The following is a 19,343-nucleotide window of genomic DNA, read 5'->3' as shown; positions in this document are numbered from 1 at the left end:
TACTGTAACAGTCATTCAGCTTAGGTTCAGCGTTCAGTTCAGTTCAATTCAGTCGCTCAGTCGTATCCGACTCTTTGTGACCCCATGAACTGCAGCATGCCAGGCCTCCCTGTCCATCGCCAACTCCCAGAGTCCACCCAAACCCATGTCCATTGAGTCGGTGATGCCATCCAACCATCTCATCCTCTGTCGTCCCTTTCTCCTCCCACCTTCAACCTTTCCCAGCATCAGGGTCTTTTCAAATGAGTCAGCTCTTCGCATCAGGTGGCCAAAGTATTGGAGTTTCAGCTTCAGCATCAGTCCTTCCAGGAACACCCAGGGCTGATCTCCTTTAGGATGGACTGGTTGGATCTCCTTGCAGTCCAAGGGACTCTCAAGAGTCTTCTCCAACACCACAGTTCAAAAGCATCAATTCTTCGGTGCTCAGCTTTCTTTATAGACCAACTCTCACATCCATATATGACTACTGGAAAAACCATAGCCTTGACAGGTTCAACACTGGGAAGGAGAATAAAGACCCAGAGAAGCCTTTCACACAGGTGTGTAAACATCAGATAATAAACTGTATTTAATTTAAAAGATACTGCACAATCAAGAACTGCTGATTCTCAGGCTATTTTAAAATTTTATGACGAATCAGTATTAAGGAAATAAAATATCAGGCATTCTTAAGACAGTGTTTTTTTTTAGCATGATTAACAGAGTCAAAAAATGCAGAATCTAAGAGAGCTTCCAATGAAAAGAAGAAAAGCAAATAACCCAAGTGATTAATCCTGAGTTTTCCATCAAGTTCTGGCCTGTCAGGGAACGAGGTATAATGATGAACATGGGCAGTAGAGTCAAACTGCTTGAGTTCAAACACTTGCCATTACAAATGCTGGCTGTGTGATGCAAGTTATTTAACCTCTCTGTGGCTCAGTTTTGTCATCTCTGAAATGGGGATAATGTCTTCCTCATAGGGTAGTAGTAAGAATTCAAAGAGTTAGTAAATGCACACATGTTCAATAAATGCTAGCTGTTATTAAGTATAAGGTGCAAACAGGAAAATGTGTAGGTCCAAATAAATTTCAGTTAGTTTTCAGGGAACTCTTTAGTTACTAAGAAATACTTTATGTCCATGGAAATGAGGCAGTCAGATGAGAGGAAGGAGCAGTGGAATGCTTTTGTTGCAGAGTTAGAGTGTTGTGGGTGGGGGCAGGACTGGCAGTGAAGCTTTTCAGGTCTTTGGCAGCAGTTTGCAGGACACAGAAGAGATGCAGCCTTGGGGTTTGAGATGATGGGAGCGTGAGGGCAGGTGTGAAATGTTGACTTTTTCTATTCCTTTTGACCATTTCTGTGCCTCTTTTCCAGATACTCTTACATGTCACTTGTTTCCTTTCCTTTGTTGTTCCTCTCTTGCTTCTCCGAAACGTGTGGTTGTCATTTTCCTTTTTCTTGCTGGAGTTCTACTTCTCTCTTGCTCCTTTTTTCTCTTACGTAATGAAGACAGTTTTTTATTTGTTGTTGAGGTATCATTTTGATACAATTCTGTTTTCCCTCCTTGACTTTTAAAAGTTAGTTAAATTGATTTTGATTTGTTTTTGAGCTTTTTCAAATGTTTTCTGTAAGTCTTAGAATTGACTCTAGGACTTTTTAATAGAAGATAGAATTTCTAATGGCAAACAATTTATTATTATTAACTCTAAATGTGATATATCTAAATGTTCATGTTATTGGTAGTGAAATAATAATGCCACCTTTGGAAATACATGATTTGAGGAGAGCAAAATTAAAACCTCAAAAGACTTTTTTTTGGCCAAATATATTTTTTGCCTCACTTTTCTCAACAGTGACATTGACTTGGCTATACTAGTTAATTATTTGGGTTTTGTGTTCCTTAAAGTATAATAGAGAGCTTTCAGGATTTAATTGTTTGAAAGCAACAGTAATGATAACATTCAGTAAATTTACAAAAGACTATTTTCTGCAGAGGAGTTGGAAGACTGTGTGTTTGGTGGTTAGTTATGATTTGTCATAGAAAGTACTGAAAGCTTAGTGTGTTATCTTATTACAATGAACTATTTAGCAGTCAAGCTTATTAATTATTTTTCTGTTTATAAAGGCAGTGTGTAATCAGTGTAGATAATTTGAAAAAGATGGGGAACATTTTTATAAAGAGGAAGAGAAAGTTTTAAAGGCTGGAAGTTATTTCTAAAATCCTTATAACCAAAATATACCCTTATAAACATTTTTACATATACATATTAAAATTATTTATTTCTGCACAAATGAAATCATATTGTATTTGCAGTACTATATTTTTTTCTCCCTATACTCTTCTTCCTGTTACTGAGGGAGGAGGACATACAGTGTGTTATTCGTGACTGGAAGGCAGACTTCAAAGTAACAGAGTGAAGTTTCAGAGTTCGTACGTGTAGTAAAATGCTCTCAGCCAAACCTCAGCAAAAAGTCTTAATTTACAACATATTTTGTTCCTCTGCTCAATGATTCAAAGTTAAATATGATTGGAAACCTTGAGTTTGATTTTTTATTTTGTTATATGTTGAATGTATATCACAGTTCTGGAAATGAATTAGTTTTCTTCCTTGTTAAAAAATAAAATTATCCACTGAACTAAGATACAGGTGATAAGTGAGAATTTACAGTGGTTCATCTGGACAGATGGATATTTCCTTGTTCTGATCATTTTGACTAACGTTTGAGGAGTATTTTTCGCTAAACCCATCTCGTGCGCTTTTCCTAGGCCCGCCCCCCCCCCCCCGCCCCCGAGTTACTTGTTGTCATGCATTTGTTATTACACCTTAACCTTATCAGAGAGACAACTTGGGAAGCTGTTCAGTAAGGAGCCTTAATATTTTTGGCAAGGTTCAATACTTTCTCTGTAACTACAGGAGTCTACTTACACAAAGAAACCCTAGCCAAGAATGTCATCTGTGCAGAATTCTTTGAATTATGAAAATTTGTGATTGGTAGTAGTAAACAGTCTTAAGGACCCATAGGATAGTCTCTTACTGGCCTGAGAATAGAGCCATACTTTCTGTCCTTGGGCTTTGCTGGTGGCTCAGCTGGTAAAGAATCCGCCTGTAATTCGGGAGACTTGGCTCCATTCCTGGGTTGGGAGGGTCCACTGGAGAAGGGATCGCTACCCACTCCAGTATTCTCGGGCTTCCCTGGTGGCTCAGCTGGTAAAGCATCTGCCTGCAGTGTGGGAGACTTGGGTTCGATCCCTGTGTTGGGAAGATCCCCTGGAGAAGGGAACAGCTACCTACTCCAGTATTCTTGCCTGGAGAATTCCATGAACGGTATATAGTCCATGGGATTGCAAAGAGCTGGACAGACTGAGCAACTTTCACTTTTACTTTTGTATACTTAGGAGATCTTTGACTTCAGATTTGCTTCCTGTAAGGACATAAACAGAAATCTTGGACAGTTTTTTTTTATTTTCCAGTCTATTTCCAGAAGGTAAACTATATGAAATGGAATGTTTTCATTTCCATTTAATCAATTGAAACTCTGTACAAGTAGTTCCATAATCTTAACTATGATTAAGTATTCCAGAATTTTAGATAACTGCAGCTGACTTGCCTATAACTGACTTAACCCTTGCCTGGACTCATTTATGAGTTGCAGTGGTTTTTAGTGTACAACTGAGAGAGTAAATAGCTGAGATAAATATTTGTTGTCTGCTTATCATGTGCAGGCACTGGGCTAGTCATGGGAGAAGTTAGTTAAGATATACTCCATGTCTACAAGGAGATTGAAGTTTTAGTTTGGAAAATGGAAACAAAAATAGTCCATTATATTATAGCATAATAAATGCTCTAATAGAGGTTGGGCTGGATAAACAAAATATATAAAATGCATTTACCCTGTTAGATTATAAACTTTTAGAGAATAGGGTCTAATATATCTCGTATCTCCTGTAATGAGTTGCATGAAATAAGTACTTAAAATTATTTGTGTCATGTATGAATTAATGTATAAATCTCAGCAGAGAGAGTATCTTCTATGTTTCATTCAGTGGAATTAATTCTTTGATGCATTTCTACTAATTAATCTAGTTTTAACTTTTTCTGTTACTTACTTATTTCTCCAAATAATTTAACACTTCCTGAGAAGATCTTAACATCTCCTTCTCATAATGTTGGCATTGACTGAGAAATTGAATTCATTGTCTATTGTTCTGTCAGCCTTCTGAAGGTATCTTTTTATACTAGTTCATTGTATTTGCTCTCTGTCTTTTGTTGCAAATTTATCTATCTTTTGCTAGATCCTGAGTTATAAATATATTTTTAATTTTTATTTATATATTTTAAAATTTTATTTACTTTTAATTGGAGGGTGAGTTACATTTTTCTTGGTCCTCATGAGGAGTGATAAGATAATTAAAAGTAAAAATATCCATGATATTTTAGATAGGTAGTTTTAGATTGTTTTGTGGTATTGGCTGATTTTACCATTATAGGAAATCCTAAGAAACTTCGGTTCCTTTTTTAATCTTTTCACAGTATAGTGCTATATTGACTTTTTTTTTTTGGCCATAAGTAAAATTAACATAGCATAAAATAGAATGCCAGTTTTTACTTGAGTACAGCCAAATGAACTTTGTATATTATTAGTTAATTTTTTCCAGAGTGAGTGCAGCTAGTAACTGGTTTACTGTTAAACCATTTTCATGATGTTTTATTATGGCTTCATTGTATTAAAACTACTTTTTAAGTAGAGCCACTATTTTTTAATCTTCTGTGTAACCAGATAATTTTCTAAATCTTGAAATTAAACACAATGGGTTTTATTCTTTTTTTATGTGATGATTTTGTCTTGCCTTAAAAATATTGTACCATTAATAATTTGCTGTTGGAAGTAAACTGTATTGATTATACTGCCTGAAAAGTGTTATTAGCTCACATATTATAAAGTATAATTTTTTTTTTATCTTAAATAGATCATTGAAGTTGGACTTTGTGAAGTTTTTGAATTGATCAAGGAGACACGATTTTCTCATCCATCCTTGTGCCTCAGGAGTCTCCAAGCCCTGCTTAACGTGCTTCAGGGTCAGCAACCGGAAGGCCTTCAGTCAGAGCCACCCGAGGTCCTAGGTAAGAGCTTAGGCACTTGAATGAAGCCTTTAGGTGTAAAGAGCTTCTCTTATGAAGCATATACCGACCACAGCCTGTAATTCAGTCTCTGTTGATGGTGCTGAAACAGCAGGGGTATAAATTTTAAGTTACTTTGCTGTGTTCCACTGGAGTTATAGTTCATGCACAGATGTTTCCTGATTATTATGGTGATGGGAAATAGAAATTCTTAGAACCCAGAAATAATCCTCCAGCCTTATTGTCACCATGAACTTAAATCATTCTTACTAAATCTTTGGGCAAGATAGCTGACATTGACTTCATCTAACTTTACATGTTATTTTGGAGAGTCAAAGGAGTAGAAAAAGAGGAAACAAATACCAACTCAGCACAGCATAGTTAGTTTCTAAACAAAAATAGATTTGTATTTATCATGTTGAAGGTAAGCTTTTGAATTAGTAGCAACTTCCATTAAGTAAAAATATTTGCTTTTTGTAAAGTGCATTTAAGTTTTATGAATGCCTGCGTTTCATTTCCCAGACCTAGACTCAAAACATACTCTTGTAAGCAAGGTAGGGACTCTTTAAGGAAGAGGAAGTGATGGAAACTTAATTCTGAAGGCTAATTGCTTTCCTAACTCTGGGCCTTCAAAGAGTCTCAGTTCAGTTCAACTCAGTTGCGTCCAACTCTTTGCCACCCGATGGACTTAAGCATGCCAGGCTTCCTTGTCAATCACCAACTCCCGGAGCCTACTCAAACTCATGTCCATCCTGTCGGTGATGCCATCCAATCATCTCATCCTTTGTCGTCCCCTTCTCCCGCCTTCAGGCTTTCTAAGTATCAGGGTCTTTTCCAATGAGTCAGTTCTTCACATCAGGTGGCCAAAGTATTGGAGTTTCAGCTTCAGCATCAGTCCTTCCAGTGAAGATTCAGGGCTGATTTCCTTTAGGATGGACTGGTTGGATCTCCTTGCAGTCCAAGGGACTCTCAAGAGTCTTCTCCAACACCACAGTTCAAAAGCATCAATCCTTCGGCTCTCAGCTTTCTTTATAGTCCAGCTCTCACATCCATACATGACTACTGGAAAAACCATAGCTTTGACTAGATGCACCTTTGTTGGCAAAGTAATGTCTCTGCTCTTTAATATGCTGTCTAGGTTGGTCATAGCTTTTCTTTTAAGGAGCAAGTGTCTTTTAATTTCATGGCTGCAATCACCATCTGCAGTGATTTTGGAGCCCCCAAAAATAAAGTCAGCCACTGTTTCCATTGTTTCCCCATCTATTTGCCATGAAGTGATGGGACTGGATGTCATGATCTTAGTTTTCTGAATGTTGAGCTTTAAGCCAACTTTTTCACTTTCCTTTTTCACTTTTATCAAGAGGCTGTTTATTTCTTCTTTGCTTTCTGCCATAAGGGTGCTGTCGTCTGCATATCTGAGGTCATTGATATTTCTGCCAGCAATCTTGATTCCAGCTTGTGCTTCATCCAGCCTGGCATTTCACGTGATGTACTTACATCCTGAAGGAGATAAGTCCTGGGTGTTCATTGGAAGGACTGATGCTGAAGCTGAAACTCCAATACTTTGGCCACCTCATGTGGAGAGTTGACTCATTGGAAAAGACCCTGATGCTGGGGGGTGGGGGGGTGGGTTGGGGGCAGGAGAAGAAGGGGACGACAGAGGATGAGATGGCTGGATGGCATCACCGACTCGATGGGCATGAGTTTGAGTAAACTCCGGGAGCTGGTGATGGACAGGGAGGCCTGGCGTGCTGCGATTCATGGGGTCGCAAAGTCGGACACAACTGAGCGACTGAACTGACTGACTGACTTTGCATATAAGTTAAATAAGCATGATGACAATATATAGCCTGGACATACTCCTTTCCTGATCTGGAAAGGGGTCTAAAGTTTTCTGAATCTCATGCATTAGCTTGTGTCAGTCATGTACGTGGGCCCTAACTGTGGAGTTTCTAATTCATTAGATTTGGAATGAGACACGAGAATTTGCATTTGGAGTAAGTTTCTGGGTAGTGCCAAAGCTGCTGATCAGAGGACCATACTGCTAGTCTGAACTCGACTTTGGGTCTTTCTCTTTGCTTGGCTTTTTGGATTGTGTTAGACTCCCATGTGAGAACGTCATTACTTGGTTTTCATTTTAATGTCAGATTGTTATTTTTTTTTTTTATCACATATCATAATTAGTTTCTGCCTTCAGTTTGTTTTGTTACTGTTTTGTTTTAGTTAATGGTGGGGAGTACTGGCCATGAAAATAAGCTGAGGATTTTTAAAAACAACAGCACCATGTTATTCATGCTACTATCAAATACAAGCTGCGTATATTAAGAATTAGGCATCTTGTTTATTGTCATTGTAGCACCAGTGATCGTATTTCCATTGTGATGCACTGCTTGACTAATGGCATTTTTTTGAAGATTTAATTAAATTAATACTTTTATTTAAGACTGTCTTGCTAGTTATCCTTTCTGTGATTGTGGTTTTCAGTCTGCCTGCCCTCTGATGGAGAAGGGTAAGAGGCTTATGGAAGCTTCCTGATGGGAGAGACTCACTGAGGGGGAAACTGGGCCTTGTTCTGATGGGTGGGGCCATGCTCAGAAAATCCAGTTTTCCGCTGATGGCTGGGGCTGTGTTCGCTCCCTGCTACTTACTATGGTGGAGGTAATGAAGGCAGTGGGACCTCCTTCAGTGGGTCCCGTGCAGGCACTGCTGGTCTCGTGCCCCCAACCCTGCAGCAGGCCACCGCTGACCCATGCCCCTGCCAGAGGCTCCTGGACACTGGTCAGTCTCCTGTGGGGTCACTGCTCCTTTCTCCTGGGTCCTGGTATGCACAAGGTTCTGTTTGTTCCCTCCAAGAGTCTTTTCCCCAGTCCTGTGTAAGCTCTGGCAGCTCTGTGTGGGTTACTGGTGACCTCCTCTAAGAGGGCTTATGCCATACCCAGGTCTGCTGCACCCTGAGCCCCTGCCCCTGCGGCAGGCCACTGCTGACCCGTACCTCCACAGGAGACATTCAAACACAGTTCTGTCTCAGTCTCTGTGGGATCTTTGGGTCCTGGTGTGTACAAGCTGAATTTAGAAAAGGCAGAAGAACCAGAGATCAAATTGCCAACATCTGTTGGATCACTGAAAAAGCAAGAGTTCCAGAAAAATATCTACATCTATTTTATTGACTATGCCAAAGCCTTTGACTGTGTGGATCACAAGAAACTGGAAAATTCTGAAAGAGATGGGCATACCAGACCACTTGACCCACCTCTTGAGAAATCTGTATGCAGGTCAAGAAGCAACAGTAGAACTGGACATGGAACAAACAGACTGGTTCCAAATCAGGAAAGGAGTGTGGCAAGGCTGTATATTGTCACCCTGCTTATTTAACTTATATGCAGAGTACATCATGAGAAATGCTGGGCTGGATCAAGCACAAGCTGGAATCAAGATTGCCAGGAGAAATATCAATAACCTCAGATACGCAGATGACACCACCCTTATGGCAGAAAGCAAAGAAGAAATAAAGAGCCTCTTGATAAAAGTGAAAGAGGAGAGTGAAAAAGTTGGCTTAAAACTCAACATTCAGAAAACTAAGATCATGGCATCTGGTCCCATCACTTCATGTCAAATAGATGGGGAAACAATGGAAGCAGTGAAAGACCTTATTTTTGGGGTCTCCAAAATCACTGCAGATGGTGATTGCAGCCATGAAATTAAAAGACGATTGCTCCTTGGAAGAAAAGTTATGACCAACCTAGACAGCATATTAAAAAGCAGAGACATTACTTTGCCAACAAAGGTTCATGTAGTCAAAGCTATGGTTTTTCCAGTAGTCATGTATGGATGTGAGAGTTGGACTATAAAGAAAGCTGAGTGCTGAAGAATTGATGCTTTTGAACTGTGGTGTTGGAGAAGACTCTTGAGAGTCCCTTGGACTGCAAGGAGATCCAACCAGTCCATCGTAAAAGAAATCAGTTCTGAATCTTCACTGGAAGGACTGATGCTGAAGCTGAAACTCCAATACTTAGGTTACTTGATGCAAAGAAGTGACTCATTGGAAAAGACCCTGATGCTGGGAAAGATTGAGGGCAGGAGGAGATGGGGATGACAGAATGAGATGGTTGGATGGCATCACCGACTCAATGGACATGAGTTTGAGTAAATTCTGGGAGTTGGTGATGGACAGGGAGGGCTGGCCTGCTTAAGTCCATGGGGTTGCAAAGAGTTGGACACGACTGAGCAACTGAACTGAACTGCTAGTTATCCTTAGCTCTGGATTGTAAATTAGCAAATAATTGAAGTATTTACAATACCTGCTGAAACTGGTGTACCCTATATTTTAACTTAGAACAACATGCTGATCATTCCTTTCCTTCTAGATCTTCTGCCATTCTGTTTTCTTCTATCATTTGTTGTATACTTTCTTTTATATTCATGTATACATAAATATTCCCTTTCCTTTATTCTTTTCAAAATAGATCTTGTTCTTAATGCTGGCTTTTAAAATTATAATATGTGCTTTAGTTAATTGTCTTCTTTCTATCAAAACTTAGGTCTCCTGATTATAATTTGTTTTCATTTTCCTACTAACAGTTTTAAATGCTGCTGTACTGTCTTTGGTCTCTCTTCTATCCTTCCAATGCTTATTTCTGATCTCTTCACTGCTTTGACTCATTTTTCTGTTCAGGCATTTACCATCACTTCATATTTTTTATTTTGTTTAATTAGCTCCAAGGTGTGAGTAGTAATTTGGTTCTTTAAAGTAACATTTGTATAGAAATATCTCTCTGTTTTTACTTTTGATTTAATATTATAATCACATTAGTTACACTTTTTCCACAGTGGTTTTTTTCATGTTGCTCATGAAAATATGTGTATATATGTATCTCTTGTATTGTTAGGATAGCTTGATGATTATTATATATCAGACTTCCCTTTGCAGATGGATTTGATTTACAAATTGTTCAGTTTTTAAAAAATCCTTCCCTTATATCAATCTTTCTGTTCAATTTAAGGTTAGACTATATGTTCTCAATTATTCACTTAAATGTAATAACCTCTTCTATGTTCTGTGCTAAGAGCATATAATATAGGGGCCATCAATATAAACATTGTTGCTGTTATTATGGAATTTAGCATTAGACAGTTGGACACATGTAAGCAGGAATTCTGAGAATTAATAACAGACTTCGCAGAAGATGTGACATTTGAGCTTTGAAGGGTGAGTAAGAAAGAGTTAACTAAGTTTCTCGGCAGGTAGGAGACCGTGTGGTAAGGTTTTGAGGTGGGAAGGGGAATGACTGGAAAAAGGCTGTGAGCAGAGAGTGGAGAGTGAGAGGATAGGAAGGCAGGGAGTAGGCTATGTGGAGTTTGATGGGCTGTGTCCAAGGAGGACGGTTCTATTTCTAGGAGGAATTGAACATCCCTGTCAACTTGTGTTTGAAAAAATCTTTATAGTCGTACATTATTTTCTTCAACTTGATCTAACTTTTTAGTTGCCAGGGATGTTCTTTGTCTTTGTCAATGCCTAGAATAGTTCCTGATATACGGGGAGAACGCAGGAAATATTGGCTGAATAATTGTAAGATAAATGGGCAGAAGGATATTGAGGGAGGGATGCACAAAGGAAAAAGGTAGATAAAAGGATAGAGGAAAAGAAGGACAGTTGGAGAGAGAGACAGAGTGAAGGGTAGATGGAAGAAGGGAAAAGACTGAAGGACATAGAGAGAAGAGAAGTAGGGAGTGAGAAAGGAAAGAAGAGGAGGAATTAACAGGAGAGAATAGATTTGAAAGAAAAAACAGATTTTTTTGGTTTAAAATTTCTCTTAAAGTATCAGGATTCAAAAGTGAATGATAGGAGCTAATTTATGAATACTTTTAGTAGTCCAATTAAGAAGAGATGGTGATAGATATCATGGGTTGGGGAGATGCTGATGAGATGCAAAAAAGTAGAGGTATTAATTAGGAAGTAAAATTGATAGGACTTAATTAATTAGGGATTAGATGCGGAGGATGGGGACTAGGAGAGGAAGCCTCAGTTTCTGTGAGCTAAGAAATAAAACGCAGATGGCCTTTCAGTTTGCAGAGAATTCCAGCATATCAGTTCTCTCTCTTGCTTTCTTCCTTCCTTCCCCTTTCCCCCTTTTTCCATCTTTCTCAAATTTTCTGTCTCTTTATGACTCTCTTTTTTTTTTCTTCTTCTTTCTCTCTGTGTCTCCGATTATGCAATGCTGTTGTGTTAACAATTAAGCCGATTTTATATGAAAGCAAATTTGTGCATGTGTTCTGTGTATTCTCTTCTTGTTTTGCAAATAAATACATAGTTTTTTGGGCACATAACATTTTAAGAAACCTGTATTTTCTTAATCTAAAAGGTAAAAATAAATGCAGTGAGTAATCTATTGCTCCTTAATAGGCTACTTCTTGAATATTGTGAATGCCTGAAAGCAAGTTTCTTTTAAATGATTGTGGGTAGATTTCCATTTCTTCATTTACAAAAATATGGAGTTGGACTAAGTATTCTGTAAGATCCTTTTTATGTAAATATTCTAACTTTGGGTGAAAGAGGGTAACTAGAAAGGAACAAACGTGAAGTAGCTGCCTTAAGTGTTTTCTGAAAAATGAGGCAAGGTTTAAATAAGCAGACAGATGCCATTTAATGTCCTGTGTGTTGAATGACATAATTGAGTTTTATTCTATCCACAGAGTCTCTCTTCCAGCTCCTTTTGGAAATCACTGTTCGAAGTACTGGAATGAACGACAGCACAGGACAGTCTCTGACAGCACTTTCCTGCGCTTGTCTCTTCAGTCTGGTGGCTTCCTGGGGAGAGACAGGAAGGACACTCCAGGCCATCTCTGCTATCCTCACCAACAATGGCAGCCACGCTTGCCAAACTATTCAGGTATTTCATATCTCGAGCTGCTTAGAAACGGACAAGAGACCAAGTTGCCGTTTCGCCTCAGTTTCTGTCAGTAGGAATTCACTGCTTTTTCTCACTCACTATAGTGGTTTGATCTGTCCCAGGTTGATATATAAATAACCTAAAATATTTGGTCTAAGCTGCATGTGTGTTTAACTCTGCAACATGAAAGGTAATAAAATGAAATCTGGCGAAAACTTAAATCTTGGGTGTAGTTTTTATGTCCACAGTACAGCCTCCTCTGCCTTTGCCTTGGTCTTGCTCTCTGTCCTCCCCCACTGCCCATCTTGCCCTGGACCTTCAAATGTAGAATTCCTTCATAGTTTCTAAATATCTTTTCCCCATTGAAAGAAAAGCATGTATTATTTTTCTGATATTTCTAATTGGTTGATGATAGTTTTTCATGGATTGATGTGTTTCTGAGCTATTTCTGCTTCAGATAAAGCATTTTTTTTTTTTTTTGAGTTTTTTTTCTGGGCAGTTGTGGAATATGCTCTTCATCCTTGTTAGTGATGAGAAATATAAACTTACTTATAGGCAGACTTGATTTAATTCTTTTGGACTGTTTTCTGGAAATTGAGGAAGAAGTTACAATTTTAAGTCTCTGTTATGTGCTCTTTTCTGGCCCCTTGGATGACCTCCAGAACACATAGAAGGGATGCCTGAATCCTGTCGTTAGCAGCCAAAGATAGTGAAAGGGGTAAATGGGCTACTGTCTGTGACTTGTTCCGCGATTTTGAACTTTCTTTGTCCAATACTAGCAGTCTTCTTTCTCTAGATTTCTGTTCTTATTCTTTTTCCTCTTTTTGTCTTGCCTGAAGTCCTCTTTCCCCTCTTTATGATTCTTACTTATTTTGAAGTCCCTCTAATTCGTTGATTTCCAAACTGTTTTCTGCTGTGCCTTGAAATTGAAAGTGAGAGTGAAAGTCGCTGAGTCGTGTCCGACTCTTTGCAACCCCATGGACTATACAGTTCATGGAATTTTCCAGGCCAGAATACTGGAGTGGGTAGCCTTTCCCTTCTCTAGGGGATCTTCCCAACCCAGGAATCGAACCCACGTCTCCCACATTGCAGGCAGATTCTTTACCAGCTGAGCCACCAGGGAAGCTTTGAGGATTCAGCAAAATTTTAGTTTAAATATATACAAATACTTCCAGAATTTTAATAGAATAACACAAACATTCCAATATCCATGTCAAATATTAAAAATATAGTGACCATATACACAGGTACTTATTAGAATCCAGTGACTTTTTGTGTGTAGATTTATTCCAGAGGATGTGACATGAGATCTTAAACAGTGAATTGAAGTTAGCCAGTGCAGAGGGAGGAGGTGTTGGTTTTGGTAGTGGAGAGAGAGAGAGAGAATAGTCTTGGTATCTGTGTGCTAAAGTGTGGAAATACAGTAAGAGTGGAACACTGAAAGCTGGGAGAAGTTTATGTAGTTACAGTGTAGAGAGCTGTCAGATAGCAGAGACAGGACTTGAACCCATGTCTGTCTGGCTGTATTTGTGCTCAAGCATCGGGCTGGACAAAACCACTCAATCCCCTGAACCAGCAGCCGAGGCTCTCTGAGGACCTGCCCCATCACTGCATACCCAGCTCTAAGTCAAAGGCAGTATTAAAACCTGTTATCTTAACATGACCTATAGTGTTTTTCATGATTTGGCCCCATTTCACCTACCTGTTCATTTCACAAAACTCCTGGCTGGGCAATGATTGGGAGCAGGTAAGAAAAGCCTTCTCTGAAAATGTAACTGTTGCATCTCAAATTATCTTGGGATCCAAATGCATATTATTTATCTTGTTCCAAAAAGCTTAAGCTGAGACTTTAAGGTAAGGATGGTCAAAATGTGAGGTCTCTTATTGGAAGAGACTAAAGTCCCTTCTGAAAAGATGAACTCCAGACTTAGAGACCTCCCACTGACACAACACTACTGAATCTGGACTCACAAATAACAAGGACATAGAAAAAAGGCACCGCCATTGAGAATTAGTAGAAGGAAATAAAGCAGAATCAATCTTGCCAAGTCTCTCTCTCTCTCTCTCTCTCTCTATATATATATATATATATATAATTTGATATTAAGGATGTATATTTAATATGGTTAAAATAATAAAGTATTAAAAGTATTAATAAGGAATAAGATAAAAGATAATCAGATCAGAAAACAAACCAAATAGAACTCCTAGAAATGAAAAACCGGATAATTACAGTTAGAAACTTAAAGGATGGGTTAGCTAGTGGATAATGTAGTTGAAAACAGAACCAGTGAACTAAAGATAAAGAGGAAGAAATTATTTAGAATGCAGCACAGAGTGATAAAACATGAAAAATAAGAACTATAGAGAATGAGAAAGTTTGAAGCATCAGTACAATCTGAGTTCCACAAGGCAGTAATAGGTTTGTGCAGAGGCAGTATTTGAAATAATGGCCAAGATTTTCCAGAATTGGTGAATGACTTGAATCCTCAGATTAATGAAGTCTAGTTTATCAGAATAAAATTTCTAGGTCCTGCCACACTGTTGGTGAGAGATAAGTAGGAGAGAAAAGGGGGTACATCTGAGACTTCTAATTGTAATTCTGGATTTTCTTAAAACTAACACTCAGAAAGCAGGAGAGAAATAGGGCCACATTGGAGACACGTAGTTTCTGCTCTCCTCTCCACCCTTGCAGTCTCCACAAAGATTACAATAAAGGATTCTTTTTAAAGTATACACTTCTAAGAATGGGACACATTTTTAGAAGATAAATACTGGGAAAGCTTAAACTTCTGAAGAAACTAATACCCACAGAAAGTAAGTTGATTTTCACCTAAAAATACAGATAGAATTTAGAATTGGAAGTAATAGGTGCCTGGAAAATGGTGGTGAGGGGAAGAGCTGAAAATAGACTGGGAGTCTGTGTAATGAAAACTCCAGAGCCCCAGGGCCCTCCTGTATACTTCCCAGCCAGTCACCTGTCCTCCTCTCATACCCCTAAGAGTTAGGTTTTCTGTGTAAAGAAATTGAGCCAGAGAGGCCAGGGGAAACCAGGCACAGTTGAGAGTGAAATTGAGGAGCCAGGCTGAAGATGGAGATTAAGTGAAAGTCTCCATATTGATGATGACCTTCCTCCATCCTCAGAGTTCCCAGTACACTGAGAGTGAGGCTTATAGCTTCTAGGAAAAAGATTGGAAGATTCTTCTTTGGAGAAAAAAGTGAGGAAAGACTTAGAGAGGCAGGCAGTTGGCAGGGAGTGAGAGACCCTCCACTGAAACTGCTGCACTTGGCGGGATCAGTTTGTGGTGAGCTCGCTGTCTGTTGGACCCTGTCCATTCACGGCAGCTTCCTGTCAGTTTTTTTAGTTGCTTACTCTGTACAAATAAGTGCATAGCCAAGAATTTGGAGAAGGAAACGGCAACCCACTCCAGTTTTCTTGCCTGGAGAATCCCATGAAAGAGGAGCCTGGTGGGCTACAGTCCATGGGGTCACAAGAGTCGGATACGACTTAGAGACTAAAGAGAGAAAGCAAGCCAAATATTACTGGGTTAACATGAAAGACAGAGTCCCCCAAATCAGTAAAAATAGTAATGATAATAATACAATTTTGGTGAAAAGAGTACAGGGAACAGGAAAACTCTAAGAGTAATTTGTATTTTAAAGAGGGATGAAAAGATGATTATTTACATTAAACAGCAATGTTTTTTAAAAATTCAGAACAAAGATTTTGCAAGTTAAAAATATAAGATCACAATAAAATCAGTAGAAGGGTTAGAAGTTCAGATTAAAGAGGTCCCCAGACAATAGAAAACAGAGCAAAAGAAAGAAAATAGGTTATATAAAGTAAAATTAGAGGATGCTTCTAGAAAATCCAGTATTTAATAGGTATTCAAGCAGAGAGGACGGACTTCCCTGGTGGCTCAGTGGTTAAGAATCTGCCTGCCAATGCAGGCGATGTGGGTTTGATCCCTGGGTGAGGAAGATCCCCTGAAGAAGGAAATGACAACCCACTGCAGTATTCTTGCCTGGGAAATCCCACGGACAGAGGAGCCTGGTGGGCTGCAGTCCATGGGGTCACAAAGGGTTGGACACATCTGAGTGACTAAACAACAACAAGCAGAGAGGAAGAAATTACCTAAGCTTCATAAGGAGTCTTCTCATCCCCCAAAGATACACACTTCAGATTGACAGAATGCATGCTGAGTGCCCAACACAATGAATGACAGAAAAACTTACACCAAGTGTACCTTTGCAAAATCATAACAAAATCATAAAGAAAGAATAACGGTCCCAGAGTGCAAAGACAGGTTATGTACCAGAGATCAAGCAGAATGCCTTTGGACTTCTCAAAAGCAGCATTGGCATAAAAAATAACAAACAGTGCCTTCAGAGTTTTGAGGGAAAATGATGTTCACTCTGTTCGGCTCAGCTCTCAGTCATGTGTGAAGGAAGATAAAGATGCTTTTGAACATGCAAGGCATGGAACAGTTTCAACCTCTATGCCTGCCCTTGTCCTTAGGGAGCAGGGCTTCTTGAGGGATATTGCCAACGGGAAACATTAGAAATGTTTGAGAGGAGGATGAGGAACCCATAGGGTATAGAAGAAACTTAGCAAATGCAAAAATAGGGCAATTGTTGACTCAATGAAGAAAAAGAAAAATTATATAAGGAAAATATAGTATGTAATACAATTTTGTTCAGTTCTGCACCATGATTACACAGGCACAATAAAATGACTTCTGAATAATGCTTTAACTAGAGGTGATTCTATAGCTAAATTTGGAGGGTTTGAGAAAAGAGGAGGAGCATTGTCTTTCATAGTAGGCTCACTAGAAAGCATCTGAAACAACAACAAAAATTGAAAATGAAGCTGTGGCATATTCTATAAGAATGTGGGTATCAATTCTAGATGAAACAGTTTTAAGTTTAATCTGGTTACTTCTAGGGGGAGAATTTGTAGTATTCAACCATATACATAAATAAATATTTCGTGAAAGTTCTGTATTTTGATTGAGTCAGAGGCCTCAGGTCTCGAAGGGGAAGAGGAAATATCAGTGAACAGTGGGTTAGTTATCCCTCTGAATCTCTGCCCTCTAGAACAGTGCTGTCCAATAGAAGTATATTGTAATCCACCTCGGAGAAGGCAATGGCACCCCACTCCAGTACTCTTGCCTGGAAAATCCCGTGGACGGAGGAGCCTGGTAGGCTGCAGTCCATGGGGTCTCGAAGAGTCGGACATGACTGAGCGACTTCACTTTCACTTTTCACTTTTATGCATTGGAGAAGGAAATGGCAACCCACTCCAGTGTTCTTGCCTGGAGAATCCCAGGGATGGGGTCTCACAGAGTCAGACATGACTGAAGTGACTTAGCAGCAGCAGCAGTAATCCACCTATGTCATTTAAATGTTTCTATTAGCTGCATTAAGAACATAGAAACAGATGAAATTAATTTTAATAATGGATTTTCTCAATATATCCAAAAATAATTTCAACATGTAATCAATATGAAATTATTAATAAAATCTATACTTTTTTTTTTAATTTTACTAAGCCTTCAAAAGCCAGTGTGTATTTTATGTTTAAATCACATCTCAAGTCACACTAACCCTATTTCAGTACTCACCTGTGGCTGGTGGCTGCCATATTTACAGTGGAGCTGGAGAACTGGGGCTGACACAGTGCCTTGGGTCTGGCCCTGCAGGCAGATATGTGACAGCCATCTTTGAGTAGTGAAAGAGAGGCAAAAAGTGAGGAGCAGGGGGATTTCTCTGGGGTCCGACTATTGGTCCCATGCTGGTGACTTTTGAGGACTCATTTACAACAAATACCAGATATTTGATAAATATCGGTTAAATGAGTGCTGGATAAATACATAGTTCATAAAATTAAGTTTTCGTGTCACGGAAAAATGTTGATGTTAATGGGTACAAGGCATAATAAAGAACGTAGAAGAGAAATACTGGAAATTTTGTTTCATCTGTAGAAGAGCAGTATTTCTCTTACGCTTAATTTTGCACTTCAATGTCATGCAGTATATTAATGGATATATATATCATACAAAGATAGCATTTTAGTTTGTGTGCACTCTAATACAAAAAATATGTTTCAGTATTCATACTTTTTACTAATCTAGTATGTTAACCTATGTTTTGGAGAAAAATGCATATTTCAGTGTTTTTGTTCACAAAAGCAAATTAATGTTCTTTATATTTGCATTTTTGTTTTGTCCTGCTTGAGATTTGTTTCTTATAGATTTTCAGTTGCTACTTTTTGCTGACATGCCAAATATGATCATTCTGAATAATGTTTTTTCTTATAAATGATATATTAATAAAGTATCTTTATTTTGTCTGCTTTGTGTTTGAGATGCTTGAAAATGACTGTGTTTTTCTTCTGACTAGGTGCCAATGATACTAAATTCACTACAGAGAAGTGTACAGGCAGTGTTGGTGGGAAAAATTCAAATTCAGGACTGGTTTAGCAATGGCATTAAGAAAGCAGCTTTAATGCACAAGTGGCCATTAAAAGAAATATCTGTTGATGAAGATGATCAATGTCTACTTCAGAATGATGGATTTTTTCTTTATCTGTTATGCAAAGATGGATTGTACAAAATCGGCTCTGGATACAGTGGAACGGTTAGGGTAAGTGATTTTTTTTTTTTCTTTTTTGGGTAAGTGATTCTTAATCAGAGTGGAAGTTCTATCTTATACTGAACTATTTTCTGTTTGTTTCTTGCTTTTAGCGTGCCATCTAAGTTTGATGTTATTTCTTTGAAAATCAAAATGGAACATACGTGTTAAATGTCATTCATCCATGTATGTTAGTTTTCACAGATTATTAATTATGAAACTGTTGCTAGAACTAACTTTTGTTGTTTTGCAGGGCCATATATATAATTCTACATCTCGCATCAGAAACAGAAAAGAAAAAAAGTCTTGGTTAGGGTATGCTCAGGTAGGAGAATATCTCACAGTAAACCAAACTTTTCTTCCTATCTTTTAAAATATGTGGTTCATACTTGTGTCATCAGTAAATAATACCACTTCTGTTTAAACAGATATTGCATGTTTTTAATAATATGACTATACCGATGATATGGTGTAGTAGAAAGAACATTGACTTAGAACATTGACATTTTCATAAGAGGTTTACTTTTGGGTCTGGCCTTGCTTCTTACCAGCTATGAGACTGTGGACAACTCAGCTAGTTTATTTGATCCTGTGTGATTTAGCTTAAAATGGGAATAAATATGTCTCCTGTTGGAGTTCTTGTTTAAGTGAGCCTCTAGTTAAGCATCAAAGACCACCTTTATTATTTGCAAATCTGAATTGGGAATGTAACTGTGACCCAAAGCCA

General features: G+C 38.4%; 1 protein-coding gene across 12 annotated transcripts in view; it reads left to right on the top strand.

The window, feature by feature from the left end:
• MYCBP2 (MYC binding protein 2) overlaps window positions 1-19,343 on the top strand; it is a 261,314-nt gene that overhangs the window by 46,145 nt on the left and 195,826 nt on the right. For all 12 annotated transcript variants that reach the window (XR_006338897.1, XM_043892028.1, XM_043892023.1 and 9 more), the window contains exons 4-7: window positions 4,946-5,099; window positions 11,787-11,983; window positions 18,386-18,628; window positions 18,870-18,941. Coding sequence is in view for 11 of the 12 variants with exons in the window: in XM_043892028.1 (XP_043747963.1) it covers window positions 4,946-5,099; window positions 11,787-11,983; window positions 18,386-18,628; window positions 18,870-18,941 (666 nt within the window). In the remaining variant the exon portion in view is untranslated. The remainder of the gene's footprint in view (window positions 1-4,945; window positions 5,100-11,786; window positions 11,984-18,385; window positions 18,629-18,869; window positions 18,942-19,343) is intronic.

This window comes from Cervus elaphus, chromosome 30, assembly GCF_910594005.1.
Source record: "Cervus elaphus chromosome 30, mCerEla1.1, whole genome shotgun sequence".
In the NCBI taxonomy this organism is placed as follows: Eukaryota; Metazoa; Chordata; class Mammalia; order Artiodactyla; family Cervidae; genus Cervus; species Cervus elaphus.
Note: the sequence above shows the minus strand (reverse complement) of the source record. Positions and strands in the feature narration are given on the sequence as shown.